This window comes from Rhipicephalus microplus, chromosome X (genome assembly GCF_043290135.1).
Source record: "Rhipicephalus microplus isolate Deutch F79 chromosome X, USDA_Rmic, whole genome shotgun sequence".
Taxonomy (NCBI): domain Eukaryota; kingdom Metazoa; phylum Arthropoda; class Arachnida; order Ixodida; family Ixodidae; genus Rhipicephalus; species Rhipicephalus microplus.
In genome coordinates this window covers 63,576,346-63,601,240 of record NC_134710.1, presented here as the reverse complement: position 1 = coordinate 63,601,240, position 24,895 = coordinate 63,576,346, and the positions used below count along the sequence as shown (strand labels likewise).

General features: G+C 44.1%; 2 protein-coding genes and 1 long non-coding RNA gene across 3 annotated transcripts in view; all 3 read left to right on the top strand.

Annotated features, from left to right (window-relative positions):
- Nucleotides 1–24,895, top strand: part of LOC119176111 (transport and Golgi organization protein 6 homolog) — a 64,386-nt gene that overhangs the window by 11,166 nt on the left and 28,325 nt on the right. The window lies entirely within an intron of this gene.
- LOC119176112 (uncharacterized) overlaps nt 13,174–24,895 on the top strand; it is a 34,168-nt gene continuing 22,446 nt past the window's right edge. The window contains exon 1 of the mRNA XM_075876975.1: nt 13,174–13,336. Coding sequence (XP_075733090.1) covers nt 13,207–13,336 — 130 coding nt within the window. The 5' untranslated portion in view covers nt 13,174–13,206. The remainder of the gene's footprint in view (nt 13,337–24,895) is intronic.
- Nucleotides 20,184–22,787, top strand: LOC119167508 (uncharacterized). The gene is made up of 4 exons (XR_012886784.1): nt 20,184–20,503; nt 20,592–20,708; nt 21,817–22,326; nt 22,631–22,787. It is a non-coding gene; the product is annotated as an uncharacterized LOC119167508 (long non-coding RNA).

Genomic DNA, 24,895 nt, shown 5'->3' with positions numbered 1-24,895 from the left:
CTCTTGTGTATAGAAATCATATTCAGCTACATGTATCCTGAGTAAATATGCTGCTGTGTTTCCATGAAGCTTTGTTTATTCTCAGTTGCTGACCTTACCTATTTTCTCTAAACCACTCCATGCAGTTACAACTAGTTATTGGTACTATAACAATGTAGGTTGCTTGGTGTGGTTGTTTAGCATCGTGACGGAATTATAACTACAATATAAGAGTGCACATAGGGAAGTGCTTTGTGATGCATGTTTTCTTTCACTGTCGCCTTATACATGATTTTAGCCCTGTTATGCCGCTACTACAGTATTTGGCACTCAAGCAAAAAAAGTTTAAGCTACTATTATGCTCACCAACTTCGACGTGAACTCCTGCTGTGGCTCAGTGGTTATGGTGCGCAGCTGCTGACTTGAAAGACAAGTATTTGATCCCTGCTACAACAGTTTCATTTCTATAGGTGTAAAAAGCTAGTGGCCTGTGTACTATGCAGTGGCGTAGCCATAGGGGGTTCAAACCCCTCCCCCAAAATTTTTCGTCCAACACCCGCCCTCTCTGCCAGTTATCCAACTCAATTTTTTTTGTGGCTCCGCTCTGACATGATTGAGAAACTATATTCTGCTACTATCACAATATCATTCCTCAACGCTTTTACAATGAATAATGTCTGCATACGGAAAAACGTGTCGCGGTGTTTCTCAGGGCTTTACACTTTGTGAGATTTTGGGCAGGAATCTCGGCTGCGAGTGTTTTAAGTTGGCTTTGCGACGGGATTAATGCTTAAGCAGTGGTTATACTTGTACCCGCCGGAACAGATATCGCCGGAGTCGATCACTACGATAATTTTCAATAGGCAGAGGTTCGTTTTAATGAAAAAATTCAAACACAGTTCCAAGGTCTGATAGGCCACATTCGAGCATATTACAGTGTGACTTTTCGTATGTGTTCTAAGATATACTCAAACCAGAAAATAACATTGCTATTGAACCTTCGCATGTTCTGCTAACGTCTAAACACTCATGCACGCATGTGCGGCAGAATATTCGGTTTATACACCTAACTTGCCTTGTATGCGAGTGTACAGTATATATATATATATATATATATATATATATATATATATATATATATATATATATATATATATATATATATATATATATATATATATATATATATATATATATATATATATATAATGTAACAAGCATGTTCTTCGGGGGAGTTTCAGCAAGAAACTCGTCAGGGCAAGCAAGACAGCTGCAGCACAGAAAACAAAAGGCCGAGACCGTGACACACGAACTTCGTCGTCTTTTCTCTCCCTGGCACAGAGCTAGCGCCGATGTGCACCGGTACAATTTCCTCCCCGCACAAAGAGGAGCCATCCTGGCAACGGTGACTTGAGGAAAAGACGCTATAAGTGGGTTGTAACAGGGTTTAAGTCGCGTGACGTGAACTGTTAGGCAGCCTCGGCAGCGATGATCAGGCGATGGGTTGACCGGCTCGACGACAGAGTTTACGGGAGATGTCTGCTCCAGTATGCAGTAAGGACCGTGGTACCGTGACAAAAAGCTTAGTGGAAAGTCCGAGAGTTGTGGACGGGACCCAAAGCCAAACCAGCTTTTCCGGGGAGTAATGGGCATCAGACGCAGCTGTGTCATGACGAAATTTTGGTGTGACTGATCTTGCATGGTGTACGAGCGAGCCATTTTACGGCATTCTTCAGCGTAAGCAGCAGTTTGAGAGATGGGTTTGCCCTCAGAGACGTCCGGTTGGTACGGCAGAATGGTGTCCATAAAACATGAAGGTTCACGTCCATACAGGAGAAAGAAAGAAGAGAAGCCAGTGGTAGTTTGAGACGCACAGTTGTAAGCGTAGGTGACGAAAGGAAGTACGCGGTCCCAGTTTGTGTGGTCTTCTGACATGTACATCGCCAGCATGTCGGCAAGGGTACGATTGAAGTGTTCCGTCATGCCGTTAGTCTGAGAATGGTATGCGAAAGCGGTGCGTTGTACAATGCTGCATTCTTTGAGCAGAGCCTCGATGGCATTTGAGAGGAAGACGCGGCCATGGTCACTGAGTAATTCAGGTGGGGCCCCATGGTGCAGAATGAGATGAGGAAGAAGGAACCACGCGACGTCTTTCGCAGTGGCGGCTGGTAGCGCAGATGTTTCTGCGTACCGCGTGAGGTGGTCAATGGCGACTATTATCCAGCGGTTGCCGTCAATAGTGGTCGGGAGTGGACCGAAGAGATCGACTCTGACACGATCGAATGGTTGGGCAGGGCACGACGATAGCTGTAGAGGACCAGCGGTGCTGTGAGTAGGCACCTTACGACGTTGGCACGCAGAAAACGACTGAACGTACCGGCGAACGTATCGATACATGCCTCGCCAGTAGTACCTCAGGTGAAGACGCAAGTACGCCTTGAACGAGCCAGCGTGACCGCACTGAGGGTCGTCGTGGAAGGCACTGCAAATGTCCGCGCGCAAATGACGGGGGATCACGAGGAGCCATCTGCAGCCTTCGGTCAGGTAATTGCGACGATACAGCAAGCCTTCACGAAGTGCGAAGTGTTGGACTTGACGACGTAGGGTGCGTGAGGCAGAGTTTGGGGCCCGTTGAGACAAAATGTCGAGCAGGAAAGCGATCCAGGGATCTTTGCATCGTTCTTCCGGCATGTCGGTGATGGTCAGAGATGATGAATAACAAGTGGAAGCTGGTGAGCCGGCAGTGTCGGAAGGCAGTGGCGATCGAGATAGGGCGTCATCCGAGTGTTTTCGTCCAGAGCGATGAATCGCACGTATATCATACTCCTGTAATCGTAAAGCCCAGCAAGCCAGGCGTCCAGTCGGGTCTTTCATGGACGACAGCCAGCATAGCGCGTGGTGGTCGGTAACAACATCAAACCGGTGCCCATAGAGGTAGGTGCGAAATTTACTGATTGCCCAAACAATTGCCAAACACTCCTTTTCTGTGACGGAGTAATTTGATTCCACCTTTGTGAGGGTACGACTGGCATATGCTACAACGTACTCGCCAAAGTCTGGTTTTCGCTGGGCGAGTACCCCGCCAATGCCGACACAGCTAGCGTCCGTGTGTATTTCTATAGGTGCGTTGGGGTCATAGTGGCGCAGAATTGGAGGAGACGTGAGGAGTAGGCGAAGCTTCGTAAATGACTCATCGCAGTCGGCACTCCAAGCTGAGAGGTCGTTGCTGCCGGCGAGAAGCTGTGTCAAGGGGGATATAATGGAGGCGAAATAGCGGATGAAGTGCCGAAACTATGAACACAGCCCAATAAAGCTTTGGAGTTCCTTTAGAGTGCTAGGCTTGGGATATTCGGCAACCGATCGAAGTTTGGCAGGATCTGGCGAAATTCCTTCTTTGGAGACGACGTGGCCTAGGATAGTAAGCTGACGGGCGCCAAAATGACATTTCTTCAGGTTTAACTGCAAGCCGACGTTTGTGAGGCACTCGAGAACTTGTTTAAGGCGATCGATATGAGATGGGAAATCTGCAGACAAAACCACTATGTCATCTAAGTAGCATAGACAGGTCTGCCATTTGAGGCCTCTGAGAATGGTGTCCGTCATCCTTTCGAAGGTAGCAGGCGCATTGCAAAGGCCGAAAGGCATTACGTTAAATTCGTATAAACCGTCAGGGGTGACGGAAGCTGTTTTCGGACGGTCGGCTTCAGCCATGGGCACTTGCCAGTAGCCTGAACGCAAATCCAGTGATGAGGAATATTCGGCTCCTTGAAGGCAGTCCAGGGCATCGTCGATGCGGTGTAGGGGATAAACATCATTCCGCGTAATCTTGTTTAGACGGCGGCAGTCAACGGAAAGTCTTATTGAACCATCTTTTTTCCGCACCGGCACGTAAGGGGAGGCCCAGGGACTGTTCAATTCCTGAATCACGCCACGTTTCAGCATGTCATCGACGTTGTCGCTAATAATGCAGCGCCGGCCTTCGATACCCGGAAGGGACGTTGTCGCAGGGGAGCATGATGACCGGTGTCAATACGATGAGCCACAGCAGACGTGCGCCCCAATAATGGCTGGCCAATGTCGAAAGAGGCACGAAAGCGTTCAAGCAGTTGAACAGCCTTTGTGCGCTGGACTGGCATAAGCGCGTTATCGATGCTACGCAGGAGGATGTTTTGGACTGGGGAGGTTGTAGCCGCGGCGGAGGTGACAGCATTTATCGTCAACGGTGTCTTTTCACACGTTGCATCCAAAGGGAAGATGACCTCAAAACTGTCTAAATGTCCAACACATTCGCCGCGTAACAGAGTTGCCGAGCAAGGAAAGGGATTGCACGCGTAGACCACACCAGCACCATGCACAAGGGTAACGACGGCGAATGGGAGTATGAGGTTCCATCGGCGTACACAGTCTTCAGACGGTGTAAACAGGGCGGTCAAATCACAAACTTAGTCAGAGGAAACGGACACCAGGGTGGCAGAGAATGGAGAAATGATATCGTCAGCAGCGACAACCAATTTAGGCACCGGGCTCGGGACGTCGACGGCTGTGGTACTAAAGCAAGTCGAGCTCCAGCGCAGTCAATGAGCGCATCATGTCTAGAAAGGAAGTCCCAACCGAGGATCATGTCATGGGACGCATCTGTTAGGAAACGAATTCCACAATGTAGAATGCGTCGTTGATAAAGCGACGGGCCGTGCACGCCGTCACAGGCTTATTGTGCTGCAAGCTCGCCATCCGTAATAAAAGATCAGAAACAGGTGTCGTCACTTTCTGTGGTTTGCGGCACAAAAGTTCACTTAAAACAGAAACGGCAGCTTCTGTGTCGACTAGAGCGTTCATCGCGACACCATCAATAATAACCGCGATCTCGTTCGGAGGCGAAAGATGAGGCCTTCAAATTTTCGACGAGGGCGCAGTTCATGCCTCAGGAACTGCGGCTCTTGATTTTCCTGTTGCGTGTGGTTGGTACGGCGGAGCATAAGAAAAATAGAGCGGCGCCGGGGAGGAGGAGATCGATGTGAGGGGGAACTGGTACGGCGCGAATAAGCGCCCAGTGAGTCGGCGGAAACAGGGTGCGCTGGCTGCTGTGGCATGTAGTCGAGGTTGGGGATGTAATCATTGGCATAAACACTGCGCTGACAACGACAGTGATGCGCAACATGGCCAGGAATGCCGCAGGCGTAGCAGATGGGCCTGTTGTCTGGAGTGCGCCCAGGGTTGTGAGGTGGTCCGGGAGGCGAGAGGGGTTGCGCGAGAACCGGGCGGATTTGGTGAACAGGGCGTGGTGGCGAGTAGAAGTGGGTGACTGGGGCGAACGGTGTCGGCGACGGTCGAGCATGAGAACGGGTAATGGCCTCAGCATAGGTGAGAGGCGCTGCAGGCTGCGTTGGTGGTACAGGAGGTGGAACTGCCTCAGCAACTTGAGCTTGAATGACACGACGGAGCGAGTGATCCAGTGCCATGGGACTCTCGGTGACAGACGTGACAATAGAGAGCTGACGAGCCACTTCCTCACGGATGTATTGCTTAACTTGTGGCAGTAAGGTGGAATATTTAGCGCCAGTGCTCTTAGCTTCCAAAGATGAGAGTTCCACTGTGGGAATTCCGGCGCGACGGGTAGAAAGGCCCTCTTTGCGCAGCTCGTCAAAGCTTTGGCACAGTTCAATGACTTGCACTACTGTCTGAGGGAACTTGGCTACCAGTATATGAAATGCATCGTCATCTATGCCTTTCAGTATGTGCCTTATTTTGTCAGACTCCGCCATAGATGCATTCACGCGCTTACACAGATCGATGACGTCCTCAATATAACTCGTAAACGTCTCACCGTTCCTTTGGGCTCTGGCACGGAGGCGATGTTCGGCACAAAGCTTGCGCAATCCAGGCTGACCGAAGAACGAAGCGATGATTTGCTTGAATGCCGACCAGGTGGTGAACTCGGCTTCATGGTTGTAGTACCATAGCTTCGCCACATTGGTCAGATAGAAGTTGACGTGCGTCAACTTAGCAGGGTCATTCCATTTGTTGGGACCGCTAACACGCTCAAGCTCTACCAGCCAGTCTTCGACGTCAAGTTCGTCGGTGCCGCTGAACATTGGAGGATCATGTTGACGAAGCGTCCCAGCACATATGACCGTAGGTGGTGCTTGGGAAGGAGCGGCGTCCTCGGCCATTCTGGGGGAAGATGGTAAAGTACGGTTGTGGAGCTCCAGGACGAAAAGGGGAACTACCCAGCAAAGCTTTACCAAATGTAACAGGCGTGTTCCTCGGGAGAGTTTCAGCAAGAAACTCGTCAAGGCAAGCAAGACAGCTGCAGCACAGAAAACAGGAGACCGAGAGTGTGACACACGAACTTCGTCGTCTTTTCTCTCCCCCCTGGCACAGAGCTAGCGCCGATGTGCACCGGTACAATATATATATATATATATATATATATATATATATATATATATATATATATATATATATATATATATATATATATATATATATATATATATATATATATATATATATATATATATATATATATATATATATATATATATATGTATATATATATATATATATATATGAATGTGCAGGCCAATAGAGCCTTAAAAAGGCCTCATGTAACTTAGGCTCATAAATATAAATATGGTGGTCATAACCCTAATGCAGCGTAATGGAAAATGCAGTGTGGGCAGCTGTAGTAAGCACAAGCTTTATTGTTCAGCCCTGTGGCAAACAGCGCAAGAATAAAGAACATTAAACTGAAAAAATATATGACAAATTATATATATTGATTCGCTTCATCTGTTCGTTTCTTTACATTGACATGACCAGAAGGGCACACCGAGCAATTTCTGCAACTATAGTGACATGGCGCAGGACAAGAAATGCACTGAATGAAGAAACATGAGTGAGCATGTTATCGCGTAAAATAACGAGCAATATACATAGTAACTATATTTTTTTACAGTAAATGAAAGAGACCCTGTGCAGGCCCGTCACGCAGCAAACAGACACATCACGTAGCGGAATACTGTTGATTGTCTTTTTTCAGTTGACACGAAGATTATCCTGCACGTTACATGCCATATTACATGCCCCATATGTTACCCGAAATTTGCGAGGATTGCCACATGCAAATTTGGGTAGTTGCACCGCCATTCACACCTTTTGTATCCGCTAACCACATCTGCAAGTGAAAGGAGCCACTGAAAAGCAATAAGTAGGCAAAGGGAGAGAACTGAATCACTCTGTCATGCTGTCAGAGTGATTTTCAGCAACATGTCTCATACAGTTGAACTTGCTTCCTTACAGCTGTACGAAAAGTTGCGCATTCTTATTTTACCAAAACCGTTTTTTTTACTACCCGCCAGGGTGGTCCAGTGGTTATGGTGCTCCATTGCTGACCTGCAGGTATCGGGATCACATCCCTGTCATATTTTCGTTGTAGGCGAAAATGCTTCAGGCCTGTGCACTTTGGTTTAGATGCATGTTAAAGAACCAAAGTGGTAAAGTTTCCGGAGCGCCCCACTACGGCGTCTCGTAATTATATCGTGGTTTTGGGTTGTTGAACGCCATAACTTGATCATTAACAACTATGTTTTTACTTCTGTTTTTCAGAAAATTTCAATCCAAGAATAACTTCAGTTGACTTTCTTTATTTTTAGCAGGCGTCTATGGTTTATATTACACACACATTCATCTGAAGCTGTCGACGTTCCTTTAAAGAACAGAGAGAATCTTCCGGGTGGACTCATATTTCATGGTGAATGTTCAGAGAGTGATGCCAAACAATCTTTCATCTGTTGTTGTAGCTCTTAGGTACAACTTTAGGCACCTCAGCGATGAAAAAAAGCGTTCTGCTTCAGCTGTGCTCACTGGCAGAGTTCTCACATTCTTTAGAAGGGGGTGCACCTTTGGAAAGAATACTCTGGGCAATTGCCAACTGCTTGCATCACATACCTGCTCAGCGTTTCTGGCTTCTCTCGCTTTCTTTTCGCAGCCCATACTGCTAACTCCCCTTGCAATGTCGAAGTTGAGATGATGTTCGAGTACACGTCAGCAAACTTTTCGGCAGTGGGAAGAGTGGCAGATTCGGGAATATTCTGTGGCAGAAGCAAAGAAAGCATCTTCAAGGTGGGCCGATGCCTTAAAGCGCTCTTTTGGCTGGTCTATTAAATAGTCCAGAAAAGGCCAAAAATACTTAAAGCCTGAAGTGCTCTTCAACGCTAGCCAATGGCACGTTATTTCGAAGAAGCTGCCTACCTGTAGCAAGTGGCATCCTCATTTTCGCCAGTTGTCAAGTGTGCACTGGGAGCAGCGTCGCCTTTCGAGAAATAATCATCAAGTGTATACAGTACGGCGTTTCGGCGCGACCGTCTAGTCTTATAGAAAGGCGCTAATCTACCCAAGACTTGAACTACCTAGCAATATGTGTAGGCAGCGTATTTCAAGGGGGTGATTCATAGGAAGCAACGAGGTCAGCAATGTTTGGGCAGTGACCCTGAATGCGAGAAACGAGAACTTTAGCAACGATACATGTCGGCTGGTAAAGTTCCGCCTTAAACACTAGCATGCGTTTCTCGCCTGGTGGAAAGATTTGAGGGTGTACATTTCCTTCGCTTCCCTTCAGGTGCCAGTAAGGTCGCGCTCGCCCAATATCTTACACTGCGTGCGAGATGTCTATTGTTTGTGATTGCACCCATACAGAAGGCTGGTAGTTTCTGTCGCGTTATAATGAAATACCACAAACGTGAATGAATGCGAAGGAGTTGATGGCAGCAGTGAAATTCCAGTGACTTGCATCGGAATGCCCGAAACAGACAACCAGCAGACATAGACGGTGCACAGTAGAGCATATACATAAAGTCGTGTTGCATGTGCTAGCAGTTCTCGTTGGACGTCACGCGTTCTGAGAAACGGATTATTGTGCACTGTGCCCTGAACACCTGCGGAGTTGATTTCTCCATCACTGGTGAACTGATCACTGAAAATTTTGTGTGGTTTGAGGGTGTTCTTATCCACACTTACCGGTGTGAGTGCTGTACGCATGAATGCATGTAAGCTGCACAGTGAAATATGCTGTACAGTTCTGAATCTGTTGATGTAAAGGGAAAAGCCGGCTGCACACTTGCAAACAACGGAAGACGCCTTGCCACAACGCTATCATTTCAGGTATTCGAGTGATGAAAGTTACAAAAAAAATGATATCATTCCGCGTTTTCTGCAAGTATTCAAATGTTTTACCACATATAGACAGTGACCAAGCTAGTTTTATGTGAGTAGGTATAGTTCGATTGCACGTGCACTTTTGATTGAGACGAAGTGAACATTTCTCATAAATGATTACCTTGCCCTCGTAGATAGCACAATAAAACCTCTACGATTGGAGTACTTCATTGCTATCAAAAGTCGCAGTACTACTGAAAATCTGCCCGAAAATGTGTGCAAGATTGTGTTGCCAATGTGCAGCATATACTATAAAAAAATTACTTATAGCAAAAAAATGTTCACTACGTCAGGGCTGCTTGATGTACAGAGATTAACATAAAATCATTCCCATAGGCATGAAGTCACAGATATCGGCAGTAAGAAATTTGCTCAGCAAAGTAAGCAACACCAAAATGTAATTATGAATGCACAAAAATATGTTACGTATACCTCTCAGTCCTTGTAAGCGAAACCCTCTTTGACCTGCGAAACGCACTTTGCCCAGACGACGGCTATGCCATCTACGCTTAACAGAGATTAGTGATTAACGATCTCTTCTCTCATAGGGCGCATCATCGCAATAATGCGTCTTTTAAGACTAGTCCATTCAATGGTGCGACGAGAGGCCATTGCTCCAAACGGTCACTGTACCTCTCGTTTAGTGTATTTAGATTACTTCTTACAGTACTGCCTTGCCTCCATGGTCTAGTAGCGAAGGTACTCTGCTGCTGACTCGCAGGTGTCGGAATCGAATCCCGGCTGCAGCGGCTGCATTTTCGATGGAGGCAAAAATGCTGTAGGCCCGTGTGCTCAGATTTGGTGTGCACGTAGAATAACCCCGGGTGGTTTACATTTCCGGAGCCCTCCACAACAGGGTCTCTCATAATCATATGGTGGTTTTGGGACGTTATACCCCACATTTTAATGAATCATTACACAGTACTTTTACTTGCTCTCTTCAGAACCATACACATGGGGAGAGGAAAAAGTCAGGACTTGATATATATGTTCGCCATCTGTTTAAACTACCACCAATAGTAACGTAACGGGTGAAAGCTGATGCCTGTCCTTCCCCCCCCCTCCCCCATCATGTCAGTGTGACCCCCCCCCCCCCGAAGAATTTCTGGCTACGCCCCTGGTATACTGTGTGACGTTACTGTGCATTCAAGAACCCACAATGGTTGAAATTATCTGAATGCCTCTACTACAGCATCTCTCGTAGCCTTAGTTGTTTGGAGACGTTAAATCCCATTAACCACACCTTACACATGATGGCCTATTAGGTGGTGGCTCAGTATTCACAAATATTAAATGACGAAGCATGAAAGCTTTCATGAAGCATGGCTTGGTAGCACTTCACCCATGCATCTGCTGGTATTCAAAACCCACAGTGTATATAGCGTGTGTCTCATCCACATATCAGGCAGTGTCGCATTGTGAATTGTGAAACAAATGTGCTGTGACATAGTAAGTTTTAGGTGGTGAGGGACTCTGCTAGCGAAAAATCGAGGCAGCTGCTCTCTCAAAAAAATTCACTTTAGTTGTGTGGCCTCCTCATGGTGCTGGTATAAAGTGGATTGGCAGTCCTTGTGTTTTTACATGCATTTATTGTGGCCTCAGCGTCTAAGCATTGAGGTACAATGCCTTGAATATTTGCAAAAACACTTTCAGTGAGTGCGATTGCTAAGAGCCTACAACTCTTTCCAGTACAACTTAGGTGGAGTGTGAACAATATCTGTCTTATTTTATTCTTTTCTCCAGAAGAAATGCTTGGGAAGCTTTTAAATGTATAATTGAAGTTTTTGCGCACACACACAAGGACACAGAAGAAGGGAACACAAGGACCAGCGCAGACTAACAACTGATTTTTATTCAGTAAGAAAACAGAATATATACGCTTACTTGCACCCCATGATCACCGCGCATGAGCAAAAACGGCATCGTACAATCTTAAAAACCAAATATCACATGTTGTTCAGCAATTCAATTTCTTTTTCACTAAGCGATATCGACGGATGGCTGACGCACATATCTTTAAGTCTAGAGATGTGCCACGCTTCTACTATTTCTCTTGTTGTCTGATTTGGGTGTACATACACCACCTCAGTTTGATCAAACAACGGCTTACATGCACTAAAAGAACAACGCGCACAGTGCAGTGCTAAATGTGTTTCCGGCCTCCCTTTCAAGTTGGTCATGTGCTCCTTCAATCTCACATTTAAGCATCGGCCAGTCTGACCGACATAAAAGTTCCCACAACTGAAGGGGGTCTTATAAACTACCTTTCTTTTGCACTCAACCACCTGATGACCTGCACGCTTGGAACAATTGCCTCCGATATCCCTCGTCCTTTCCTCGTACAGATTATTTACAGCCGGACACACGCCCCCTAGTTTGTTCTTTGCCGAGAATACAACTTTGACACCATATTTAGCTGCCACCTTCTTAAGTTTATGGGAGAAACCATGCTCGTAGGGGATTACCGAAATTTTCTTTGTATCTTGGCTTCTTTCCTCTTTCTCCCCGGATTTCATTTTCTTCATTAATCTTTCGCTTGCAGTTAGAAGAAACGAGTTAGGGTATCCTGCCTTTTCCAGCTTTACCTTCTGTTCAAGGAAAGATTCTTTTAACTTGTGCTTACATGTTTTTGTAAGAGCTGAATTGAAACACCCCATTGCTATACCGTTTTTTACTATCCTTGAATGGGAGGAAGCGTACTGCAACAGGGGCTTCTCTGTTCTAGGCGAATACTTCCAACACACATGGTTCTTTTCAAAAACAAGCTTCATATCTAGGAACTGTAAACAGTTTTCGGTGGGTTGTTCAGATGTAAAAACTAGGCCTTTGCCTCTCCGTCTGAAAGTCTCCATTACACTTGTGGTGACAGCATCCCAGTCTGTGTCTACACCCAAAATCAAATAATCATCAACATATCTGAATATTTTTAAGGACTTGCCACCCAAATCAGAATCAACCAGTCTGTCAACTTTGCTCAAAAAAATTGTACTCAGTACAGGGGCTACCTTGGATCCAATACACACTCCATTCTTTTGACGGAACAGTCTATCTTGAAATAGTACAACCGTGCTATCCAAGTACATGCAAAGTAATTCAAGAAACGTTTCTAGTGACATTCCACTGCGATTACGGAAGGCCACTTCATCATTGTCCCGTTCAATGCACTCTTTCACAGAATCTAGCAGAGCATCCTGCGGCAAAGAGTAGTATAAATCTTGAATATCAACACTAAAACCCTTGTAGCTGCCTTCTTTAACTCCCGATAAATACGATATCACCTCCTCAGAATTCTTGACGACAAACGGGTCCTTAGGAGACAAGGACGCTAGTAATTTTTGAAGAAACCCAGATACAATGAATTGCCACGAATTGTGTTCCGATACTATTGCTCTGAACGGAACCCCTAGTTTATGCGTCTTTGCCGCAAAGAACACTTCCTTTTAGTGCATGTAAGCCGTTGTTTGATCAAACTGAGGTGGTGTATGTACACCCAAATCAGACAACAAGAGAAATAGTAGAAGCGTGGCACATCTCTAGACTTAAAGATATGTGCGTCAGCCATCCGTCGATATCGCTTAGTGAAAAAGAAATTGAATTGCTGAACAACATGTGATATTTGGTTTTTAAGATTGTACGATGCCGTTTTTGCTCATGCGCGGTGATCATGGGGTGCAAGTAAGCGTATATATTCTGTTTTCTTACTGAATAAAAATCAGTTGTTAGTCTGCGCTGGTCCTTGTGTTCCCTTCTTCTGTGTCCTTGTGTGTGTGCGCAAAAACTTCAATTATGCAGCAGTACCAACTAGCCCGTCTTTCCGTATTATTTTAAATGTAGTCTGTTTGTCTCGACTTATTTAGTGTTTTGTGAAGTGCGCCTTTCAGACTTCTTAATCAAGATTAGTTGTTAACATGGTTCAATCTTGTGTAGAAATGCTTACCATATGACTGACTGATATTACATATGCTATCATTACAGATGCTGCAGCTTCTATTTCGGCCACAAGGCTCTATAATGAACAAGATCATCTTTCGAGTCACATGTGCTATCATGGGTGCCATGCTGGAAGAGCAGCCCCAAAAAACATCTAGCCTTGTTTTCAGCAATGTCTTTAGACCTCTTTTAATCTGCACCTGCCAGCAGGGTAAGCTAAAACCCTATCTGCATACCATAATCATACTTGCAGGAGTACCAACCACTAGGCAAATAGCCGGGTCATGTCAGCTGTTGCCTAATGCCTGTATCACAGGGGTGTGCAAAAAGTTTTGCATAAGTGGTCTTTTACGTAGTTGAAAGGCTTAAGGAAGAGGCGTTGCGGCACAGGCGCATGGCATCAACAATCTCCTTTTAGTGTTTTACTTCTAAGACTCTACTGGAAGAGTGACGCTAGCAGTTAAAATAGAAGCAACGAAAATAAAACGATGTAGTGGTAATCAAAAAGTAAGACTTGTTGCTTTGCTTGTTTCTTCAAATTAAGAATAATACCGGTGTCACACGGGCACTTTTAATCGCGATCAGTGTCGATCCGGATTAACCAAGATCCAGATTAGGTGCTGCTACATGGTCACTTTTAATCACGATCAGGCTTGATAGGGATCAAGACTATCGTGATCTGCGCATCACGATCTGCCTGAGAGATCACAATTTCGCTGATTTTGCTGCCGTCTGCACCCCCTAGCTGAGCTTGTTGAAAGTACCATAAACAAAAAATCGAGCATAGTTCAATAAAAACGCTTTAAAACGGCTAGATAGATGTTAAAAAAAGCAAATTCTGAACTGTTTAAATTGAAACAATATCTAAAGTATTGCCTATTTCAGCATTCGTATAGACCGCATGTAGTTACGAGAGAAGCAGACGTCAAGCAGACGACCATTGTCTTCAGCGCTTAGTTCAACTCTCGCTCTGTCAGAGCTGTTGGAGCACCTATAAGAAAAGTGATTACGAGTGTTGCAAGCCTTTCGACTACATCACAATGTACGAGAAATTTGTGGTCGAATAAAGAGATCTTTACAGTAATTGACCGCTAGCAGGAGCGACTGGAACAGACTTGAGGCACCAGAAGTGAAACACTGGCACGTACAACGAGATCGGTGCTTCGCTGCGACTACACGGCTACGAGTGGGGGCCATAAAAAAAAAAGAGCAAAAGTTAAGAATCTCACACATCAATACAGATAAGTGCTAGGAAAATTTTATGTAGTGATGGATTTCTGAAATTACTATTGCAGTGGCTTGCAAAGTTTTTGATGTTCGAGCGGTTCTTTCAGGAATAACATTGCCGATAAAGGGCTCTATAGATATACCGTACGTTGAGTTTTATCAGTGGCATGTTTTACGGCACGCAAATGCCACCTTGGGCATTTCATCTGACCCATGCTCGAACCGGATTAGCTTGGGCCGTGTAGCGGCGGTCATAAAGTTGATCGCGATCAAGAAAATTCATCCGGATCACCCTGATTGCGATGAAAAGTGCCAGTGTGACACCGGTATAACAGATGATGAAACACAAGTGTGAAGGTTTGTTGCATTAGTTAAGGAAGCATTTCATACCTAGTTGCGTGTACACGTCCGTCTGGCACCACTGTGCTTTTTGTATTTATTATATTTGTATTTTGGTGCTCTCGACATGTTATGGGCAATCATACCGAAGAAAAAGCGAGAATCGCAAGTCTTTCGGCCTGCATTCTCGCTGTGGAAAGCGAGGCAGACACTGCTGGCGTACACTTTGTCGTTGTGCTTTAGTGGGCGTAATGAGTCCAGGTCACCGTCCCATAGTCTGATTAAACTCCAGGTGCCCGCCTTCCACTATTGTAGACGCTGCTTTTTTCGGGCGCTGCCGCCTGCTTGGTCCCCAGGGTTGACCATAGACGCTCAGACTACCGGAATACCGAGTACACACATGACTGCCGAGCACACCTTTCCTGCTGGTACAAAATGACACGAGTTGGAGCATCACCACGTGATGTCTGCAATTCGTTCTAGCTGCTCAAGACAGTATAAAAGGAAATAACCATTTAATGGTTCATTACATCTTCTGCGGAGTATGAAACTGGTTTTTATAAAGAGCCTTGATGACAGAAAAAGAAGCATTCACTCTTTTTTTTTTCTTGAGTTGGAAATGGCTAATGCCCAGGCTACTCATTCTACACCGCAAAGATAGACAAACTCAGTTTACAAAAAAGACTGCTTCTGAAAAGAAGTTCACTCTCTGCCTTGTGTCTGCTGTCAAGATCTCCTTTTTGGAAGAAGTCTGTTCAGAAGAAGACTTTTAAGTGCCAGTGGGACAGGGTTATGATAAATACGAGTGTAATACAGTGCACGCATGCTTTCTCTCATAGAAGCATTCATGTACTGTATCAAAGGAGCGGTTGTACCCAGGATTCTAAAAGAACAATTCATTTGCAATGAACGTCTGGTGATACCTGTCACGCAAAAGAGGCACAAGGAGGTATGGATTGTGCAGATTTATGGAAGGAACACAGTGAGCATAGTATTGAAGCACGAAAGCCTTCATGACATGCCTTGAAGTGAGATATGCTCTGGGCAGCCATGCTACACACTTTTGGAGCGATCATAGGGCTGCACTTGCGCAAGTCCTGCATATCCTTTGATGCATTGCTGCCTATGCATGCAGTGTACAGGACCATGTACCTTTCTTTGGCAGTGTGTTCATTAAGGAGTAGGCTTGTGCAAATATTCGAATGCTTCAAATATTTGAATGAATAGTAGAGTATTTGAATTCGCTTCAATTCGAATTTAAATTATTGAAAGTTTCAAATTATTTGCAACGAACAAATAAATGTATATTAGTTCGCTTGTAACACTTTGTAGAGGTGGTTTCACTGCAGTGCACTGGTGCTAAGCCATGAAAGCACATATTTATTCAAGGGAAATTGGCATTGTTGCGAAGTTAAACAAGACCCCGCAACACTCTTTGAGCAAGGTCAGAAAATTCTGCTGATCGGTAGTCGAGGCTACCAAAAACATGCGAGGCAATTATTATAACGCAGCATGGGGCCTGCAATTCACAATAAATTTTCAAAGTCAGCCAAAATTTGCTTACTCTTCGCTCGACAAGTGATGCTACAAGCTTAAATATCACTTGTCACAGCCATTGTATTAGCCATTGGCTGATTTGAGCATTTTCAGTCGTTTCTTAAGTCACCATGGGAGGCTGCAACTTGTTTACACGTGCGTGCGCAATCGCACTGAAAAGCCGCGTATTCGAAGGGGGAAAAAATAGAAATGGCTCAAGGTCATGAGGTGTGTGTGATGTATATTCTTTACCTATGCCAGCCCTCTCTGCTTAGCTTCCAGTGCTTTTGACGGGATGAGAGAAAAGAAAATGCAATCGCAGTGTGTGACAAATCTTTGTAACTCCACTCGTACCGGACAGATTCCAAAAATTTTTGCAGCAATTAATTCACGAGACAATAAAGCTCCTTTAGTGAATACATTTCATGGTACTTGAAAAAGTGTCGCAGGGCTCCTTTAAATGAATATATTACCCTCAAATTGATTCATAATTTTTTAAATTTAAAAAGCTTGGTATGTCAGTTTATATGCTCTAAGTGTAATAAATTTTAGATGTTACATATTTTACAGGTCATCCACTACCATTCTGGCGAAAACCAAATCCTGTGACTACTCGAAATTGTTAAAGCAACTTTTGAACAAAAAAAAAAGCATTTGTACAGAGGCGTTATTTTAATTTGTAAAAAATATTATGCAGATTAGTTAGGTCATGATATATATAGATTGTTGCAGTTGTCCAAAGCCATCTCGATCTCACTGCCTCTCCCTTCGAACTTGTCGCTGCCCGATTAACCAGTGACGGATAACGTGCAACAAAGCGCTTCATCGTCCACATGCCTTTTAGTGGCAGTCTGAATGAGCTGGTTCTGGTTTGGAACAAGCTCACACCGTAGGGGGCAGGGCTGGTGTATATCGACTTTTGGCTGGGGTGTAAGCTCATATATACCCTAGCAAAAATTCTGATAGAGGTCTGTATCAGTCTGATACAGTTTCCTATAAGTTGTACCAGTCTTGTACCAGACTGATACAAAGTCTTACCAGTTCTTATAGACATTCATATAAGTCTGATACATTTTCTTACCAGTGCTATTAGTCTCATATCAGACTGATACACAGTCTTACCAGTGCTACCAGCTTTTGAATAAGTTTTATTGGTCATTTTTATGGCATATATTAGTCTTTAGGTTTTTAGTCTTTTGTTCATTTATTGGATCTTCAAGATGCATTACTGTCATTTTAACGGTACTTCTTTTTTTTTAACACACTGCCCAGATATATATCATTGGTCATTTCTGCATGTATATTACTGTATCAGTGTTTTCTATTGAACACTTGACGACCATTGTGTGAAATATTATGATGACTCAAAGAGTGCAACTGGCAGCTTTTGGATGCGTAGAATAAAATATACAATGTTTTATGGTGGTGCATAATTGACAAACTGAGCTTTAAATATGCAAAGCAGCTTTCAGCCTAGATGAACGCTTTATTCTGTGTACAAATGGGATTGCAGGTGCCAGATAGCAACACAGTTAATGCTGACAATGATAGATGATGTCTAGAAATTTCAAGATACTAGTATTCAAAGCTTATCAGATGACAGTATAAACATAACTTGAAACAATACAAACAAAACTTCTCATCACAGAGCAATATTAACATAATTTCTAAATTTTAAGTTATAGGGCCAGTAAACATTCCAAGGGAGATAACTTAATAATCAGTCCACTACTGTGAAATGAGCTTGCTGATACAATAATTTTTCGAAACGGCGTGGATTCCAAAGCCTCGGGTGGTGCTGCAGTTTCTCCGTTTCACAACACAAGCCAACCCCAGCTGTCTCTCCCACATAGTGCTTTGCCTTTAATGACGAGACACTACATTAGTGTCATAATCCATACTGGATGAGATAATTTAAATAATGAAATGCTTCTTTGAGTGATCATTAATTGACTTCATCATCACAACTTAATGCCTCGCAAATTCACTGCCAGAAATATTTCAAAGCAAGTTGAGGGGTTTATTGCGCACTTCAACCGCTTTCTTTTTTTTCTCGTCGGTCCCAACAAGCTGCGCCAAAAACTACGGGGAGGAATGGCAGTAAAGAAGTGCGATATGTAAGCACACTTTATGAGCTAGAGCATGCTTGAAGAAACACAGTAGCTTTTTGTGTTGCCATTCCCATGTGCGAGTGTGACTATGCAATGTTAGATTTTGGACAGCAGTGCCAGCATGTGGCAGCACACTGTGGCAAGAAACACATTCGATTAAAACGCTGCTCTTGATTTATTTCGGCTATAGGCCAATAGCATGCTTTCAGTTGTTTTACACCACATACAGGCATCCGAAAATTCGAAGTGAGCACAGTCATCTATATGAAAAAAGTCACTTGCAGCTGCAAGATTTGGCTGATATGTTGATAGCAGCATCTGTTATTCACAGGTGTGTCTTTTCACAAAGTCCAAGCGGTGGCACAGACCTGCTATATTACTTGCCTGTAATCCTCACAAGATTGATAAATCAAAAACCATGCACTAATTAAGGCTAAATCATTTGACTGCAAAACACACGCCCACACACACACACACACAAGAAACTGCCTACCATGAGAAAAGTTCAGTTGTGAAGAGAACATCAATAGAAAGGATCGAGCCAACATTTAGTTGTCCTACCTTGCTAAACTCATATTAGACTGGCTATATATGTCACAAGTTTTAAACAAGTTTGGTACATCAGCAACATAGCAAACACATCCAACTTTCATGTGCAAATACACTGGCCACATCCTTCAAGCACAACTTTTTTCTCTGTTTCTGAGCAAATACCAATGTGAGATGGGTTCTTGAATAGTTTTGATGTAAGCCTCACACACATGAGCACACACACAGAGCCTGGCAGTTTATTGACATGCAGCAGTGTAAAATACATGCCATTGTTGCATTTAAAAAGTGTCGCTCATTACAACATTGTCGCGAGCCGCACCTGCAGTCCGGTCGGAATCGCTGAGCGAGTTTTCCTCGAAGCCGTAAGTGTCGTCGGGATCAGGATTTTCATTGCTGTCACCATGCGCATCACTCAGACTTCACGTGTCGAAGGCCGCTACTCCAGAAAATCAATTACGAGCTAAAGACTGAGGAATGCTCTTGCTGAGTGTAGCTGGTTGGCCGACTGGGCGCCCCCACCGCTCCTTGTCCGAGGTACTACATATTGCGATCCAGGCTCCAAATAGCGTTTTTTTTTTCTTCTTTTTGATCGAGGCAGGGGTTGAGTTGAATCCATCTCTCGTCGAACTTGACGCAAACTTCAAGTAGCGCGCTTGATGGTGTCCACGAAAAGTGAGGCTGCGGGACTGATAATAAGTAAACGGGTAAAGATCGATTACATCGACCAAGCCTTCACATTCACAACCTGCTTGCTGTGCCTTGAATGTTAAGCTCGCGGCGCGGATTTTGTCGTAAACTATAACATGTGCCGCGAGATCACGGCGCGAGGTAGTGACTCTACAGAACCCCTCGCGTGGTGAAAGTGTATTGTACTGTGGTCGCCACGGAGGAAGGTGGTCGCCGCCATGGTGGTCGCTGACTGCCATTATGGCTAGATGATTGTAGCCATATAAATGTGATAGATAAATGAATGGATGGATTAATACGGCTGTACCCTTTAAATTGGGTGACGGCTAACGCCACCTAGCCTAACCAACGCGAATATGGCGACACAGCGCATGACCTCTGAAATTGCCGCGGCGCGCCCGTCATTGCGCGTTTGCCATTTCGGAGGCTATGCACAGCGTCACCTTTTTACAGTAACTGCATTCATTGTTTATATATTATTTGCTGTGAGCTCTAAAAAAACTACCCTCTAAGGTTGTAAAAACATGAATTAAATGTTTCACAAATAAATATTTTTGTTTTAAAAAACTAAATTGCGTTGTGTTGAGGAAGAAGTCGTGGACTCGTGGTTGCATAAAGTACTACGGAGATCCACAAATGGCACCGCCATCGTCATCAATAGCAAGTTCGTGGCGGCCTTGGTGCGTGTGTGTGCATGTGAACATTGTTGCGTCTCTTAATTGCTCAGTATCGCGCCTGTACACTGGCAATTCTCCAAGATGTTTGGTTTCGCGATGATAATTAAAAATTAATAGTCCCGGTAAGTGCATGTAAGTACATCAATCCGAAGGATACAGGCAATTTTGATCCTCACAAGTGGTACCGGGTGTTCTGGAAGGATAACACACACTGCGGCCACTATCACGCTCAAGTGATTAAGCTTTACGGTAAGTCCGTGCCCCTTGTATTTCCAATACGAAAACAAAGAGGAAGAAGCAGTCGTTCTGAAGGTATTTACTGGTCATATTTTCTTAGGCACCGAGGATGATGCAAGGAATGCAACAGAAAAAACGACCATCCATTACGCAGACCCGATTGCGACTCCTCCGATGGCTGCAGTTAAAATGAAGTGGACAATGAGTCGTTTAAAAAGTAAGTTGCAATTGGTCACACTGCAGCTGATATGCTACTTGCAGCGTAATTATTACCGACAGCCAAGTTTGGCTATCGTTGACGTTGCGGCTGATGTGCTACTGCGGCGCAATTACAATCGACAGCCAATTTTGCTCTGCACGTGGTGCCGTGTCACACATGAAGCACCAATGCTCTGATATACTCCCCCCCCCCCCCCCCCCCAAGCGAATATATCAGAGCATCGCTGCTCCGCTACTGCGCGGGCGCCGGAACGTCGTATTGAAGGTGTTGGTAAAGTTGCAGTATGCTGAAGAGCTATTTTATTTTATTCTATTGTGGTATGAGCGCAGCTTAGTCGCATTTTTTTTTTTTTACAATTGACTGGTTTAAAATTATTTTTGCTTGTGCGGATATACGCCCTGCTTGTGCTTGCGAACTAGCAGTGAAATTTGTGTGCCGGGTTGTCTGCGGTTGTAAGAAACACGACGTCAAGCTGCTGTTAAGCAGAAGACAAAGCACGTCAGCAACCCTTTTAAGAAGCAGCAGGGAGGCCTGCTGTTTGCTAATGCTGAAAAAAAGAACAGAGAAAGAGCTTCTGAAAGAAGTGAATATATATACTGAGGGCTCAAAATACAAAAGCATTAGAAAGAATAAGCCTAATGAAAAATGCCCTTCGCAGCAAAAATTTCCAAACAGGTTTATCATTTCTTCATAAGCTGTTGTAACGCACTGCTGCTAGGGTTGTATGCAGCAGCAAGATGCCCTATTCTTAAAGCGTGCAATTTTGCTGAAAAGCAGAATGCAATGTAAGCTCATGGGCGGCATGGATGCATGCATGTTTTTCTAATCACTTGAAAATGTGCTTTTACAACTTTCACAGTGTGGTGGATATTAAAAAGAACACCATTTGGTCAAAATTTCTTGAGCCCTCCACTACGGCATCCCCTATAATCAAACCATGGTTTTGAGACGTGACATGCAACGTATCATTACACTTTAATTGCATATCTCAATTGCATGCTATGTTTATCATATATATTATTTGACCATGCAAACCTAGGATGCTACCGTGACAATTAAGGGTGCAATATACTTTATTTCTGCACACTCTACTTTTTCATTGCAGCAAAGAACCTTGTCCTTTGCGGGTGTTGCAGCACAAGCCTCAAAAACAGAGGCGACTTGCACCTTTGCCACCACTATGTGCTGCTACGCTGGAACCACCACAGCGACCACGAACAGCCCTGAAGTAGCCCACTCAAGTGTGAGGGAGGCTGCACCGCTTATCAATTATGTGCCCACTGACAGAGAGGTATCATAAACCTCTGGTATGCTTTGTCTTGAAGATATATTGTTTTGCTTTTTAATGAGAAAATGTGCATTGACAAACTAATGTGTGCACATCATCTTGGACTTGTTTTATAGGTGCATCGGAGCAAAGGAATTGCCGTTCCCAAGAGGTTGTACAATCACCCCGTGGGCTTGAAAAGACAGACCCATTTTGTTCGTGAGGCGGCCGTTACCATTTTTCATACAGCAGGCCAAGTCGGTAGAAGTGTTACTGGTGCAGCCTCCAATCGGTCTAAAGGGGAGGCGAAATCTCCCTAGGAGAAAGAAACATATGCTGTATTTTCAGGTAGGTGAAATTTTGCAATCTGACCGAAATTCATGGAAGTTGGTGGCTCCATTTTTGCACGTAATCAGCCGAGGTTTCACTGTCAACTTGTGTTATAATTATTTACTAAAGCTTCAAGTGTGCTTTTGCCTACTGGAGCTGGGTACTTTTATGCAAGAATCCACAAACTAATTTTAAACAATATTAGAGAGGCAGACTGGTAGCACTCCTAATTATTTCCTTGTCATATTGACTCCCCTATTTAGAGTGCACATAATTGTCGCTTAATTAGTGCCTGTAACTTGCTTTGTTTTTGATCATGCAGATTTCTTCAACCATTTTTTTGAAGCACACCGTTCTGATTGGAAAGGTTGAACAAATGAAGAAGCTCCTCAATAAAGCTTTGGCAAACAAAATTATTGACTTTATGAAATCAAAAGATTAACCAAGGAATGGCACATCAAATAAAATATTTTGTTTGATTTCTGTGTTCATATTTGTGTCCTGCTTGCTCTGATGTAGCGGTGCACCTGCCAGTTGGCTAAGCACCGATTCGCTTGTGGACCTATCAGAGTAGAATGCTACACTTATAGGCTGGCACACGAGTACTGGTACACTGATAGACTGGTACACTGATAGACTATTACACTGATAGACTGGTACACTGATAGACTGGTACACTGATAGACTGATACACTCATAGACTGATACACCTATAGACTGATACAACTGTCAATAACCTGATAGCCTATCAGTTTTTCTGTCAGAATTTTTGCTAGGCAGTCATGCAGTGATACCCACCAAATGAAATAGGCTGATCTTTGACGGATGTGGCATCATCTGTCGCTTTGACTTCTTTAAGGGGAGATGCGGGTCGAAAAATGCGAGTTTTTTCAAAATTACCAATTTTTTTTATTTTTGCCTGTTTTGATAAGGTTAGTACCTCTACTGTTATGAAAAAAATACAGGTCGAGACTTAACTGGAAATGCTTTAAAATTGCATCTAAAGAGCACAAGGTGCCTGTTAAAAGGTCCAAGGTGTGCATTCTTCGAGCACCTTGCCGCCGATAATACGCCCCCGCTCGCCATTGTTGATAGCATGAGCTGAAGAGTCAAGAACAGTTTCTCTCGCTAATGCAGCACAAGAAATAACAAAAAGAAGCACGCTTCTGCACGTTTTTCGAGCGCTGCGACTGGCTTATCACGTGGTACGGATCAAGGGACCGCCATTGGCCACTGTGCTGTGACGCCTATTTGCGGGGTCCATGCCTTGTCAAGCAGCGCAGCTGAACAATGCTTTTCTCATGTAATTATTTTCGTTATGAATGAAAAAAAGCTATTGCCCGCAAGTGAAAGCTGTTGTGCGGCGCGCTCTGTAGGAATAGGCTACAAGCAACTGGTCCGATTTGCGGCGGTTGTTGGCTTGCAAAAGCCAATGCATCAAAAGTCATTCACACCCATCAGCCAGAAAGTTCGTGATGTGGTAGTGGATGACGTCAGCGCCAATCTTGTCAGGTCAAAAGAGCTCGCAGTGAGGGAACTTAGCAGGGATGACATTGCCATTGTGTACGACGGTATGTGGCATGAACATTGCCGCAAAATGGCATGACACTGGACTAAGTGTGGATTTCGCAGTCCTGTCGAAATTCTTCCTAGCTTGCAGTTAGCACATGGCTCTGCCAGATGAAGCGGAATATTGGCAAGCGTTTCATGGCCCTGCCTGTGAGCGAAATGTCTGTGAGGATTCAGCTCGGAAAAGCCGAGAGGGACAAATTTATGGTGCTTGGGTATTTTAGTGTCAGTGGCCACTACAAGAAAGATTGTTCTTTTTGGTTGTCAAGTTTTATCAGATTTAATGATATCTTTCATAAATAAAAACTCAATTTTAACTTTAAAACATGTTTTTCTCAAAACACAAATTTTGCCATTTTCTTTTGCAATGTGCCTCTCCTTTTTCGGGCACCTCTAGTGCTCGGATCTGCATGAAATTTTGCCTAAACTTTTTCTAAAGTATGACAAATGCAATTATTTAGTTTAAATTTCAATATTTTATTGTATACTAAAAAAATTGTATGTAAACCTTTACTAGGGTAGGTAAAATATGGACTTTTTACGTCTATTATTTTTCATGCCTATTACATATTTTGTATGTGGTCCTAATTAGTTATTTGCATTCTACACTTTATTTCAAACATTATTAACTATGAATGCTAAAAAATTACGGGGATGAAAAGAGGGGGGGGGGGGGGGGCAAAAGGGTTAAGGTTTTCACTTTGTCATGTTGCAGAGCTAAAAGTATGCAACTTGCAAGAAAACTAGTTATATATTTGAAATCAGAATAGAACGTTCCATAAACAGCTCAAGTTTCATTGCTCTAGGGTCAATATTAAAAACAAAAAATGTCTTTGAGTAGCATCTCCCCTTAAGTGGCGTGTCACTCAGCAGTAGTCTGCTGAGAGTCTGCACATGCAGCCAATAGCTGCGTTAACACCTGAGGACCATGCTTTTGCATGACCAGCTCCTGTTTCCGGGAATTCGCAGGCAGTTCAGATTGCCGGTGTGGCTGTGCGAGAAGTGAGGACCGCTCCTC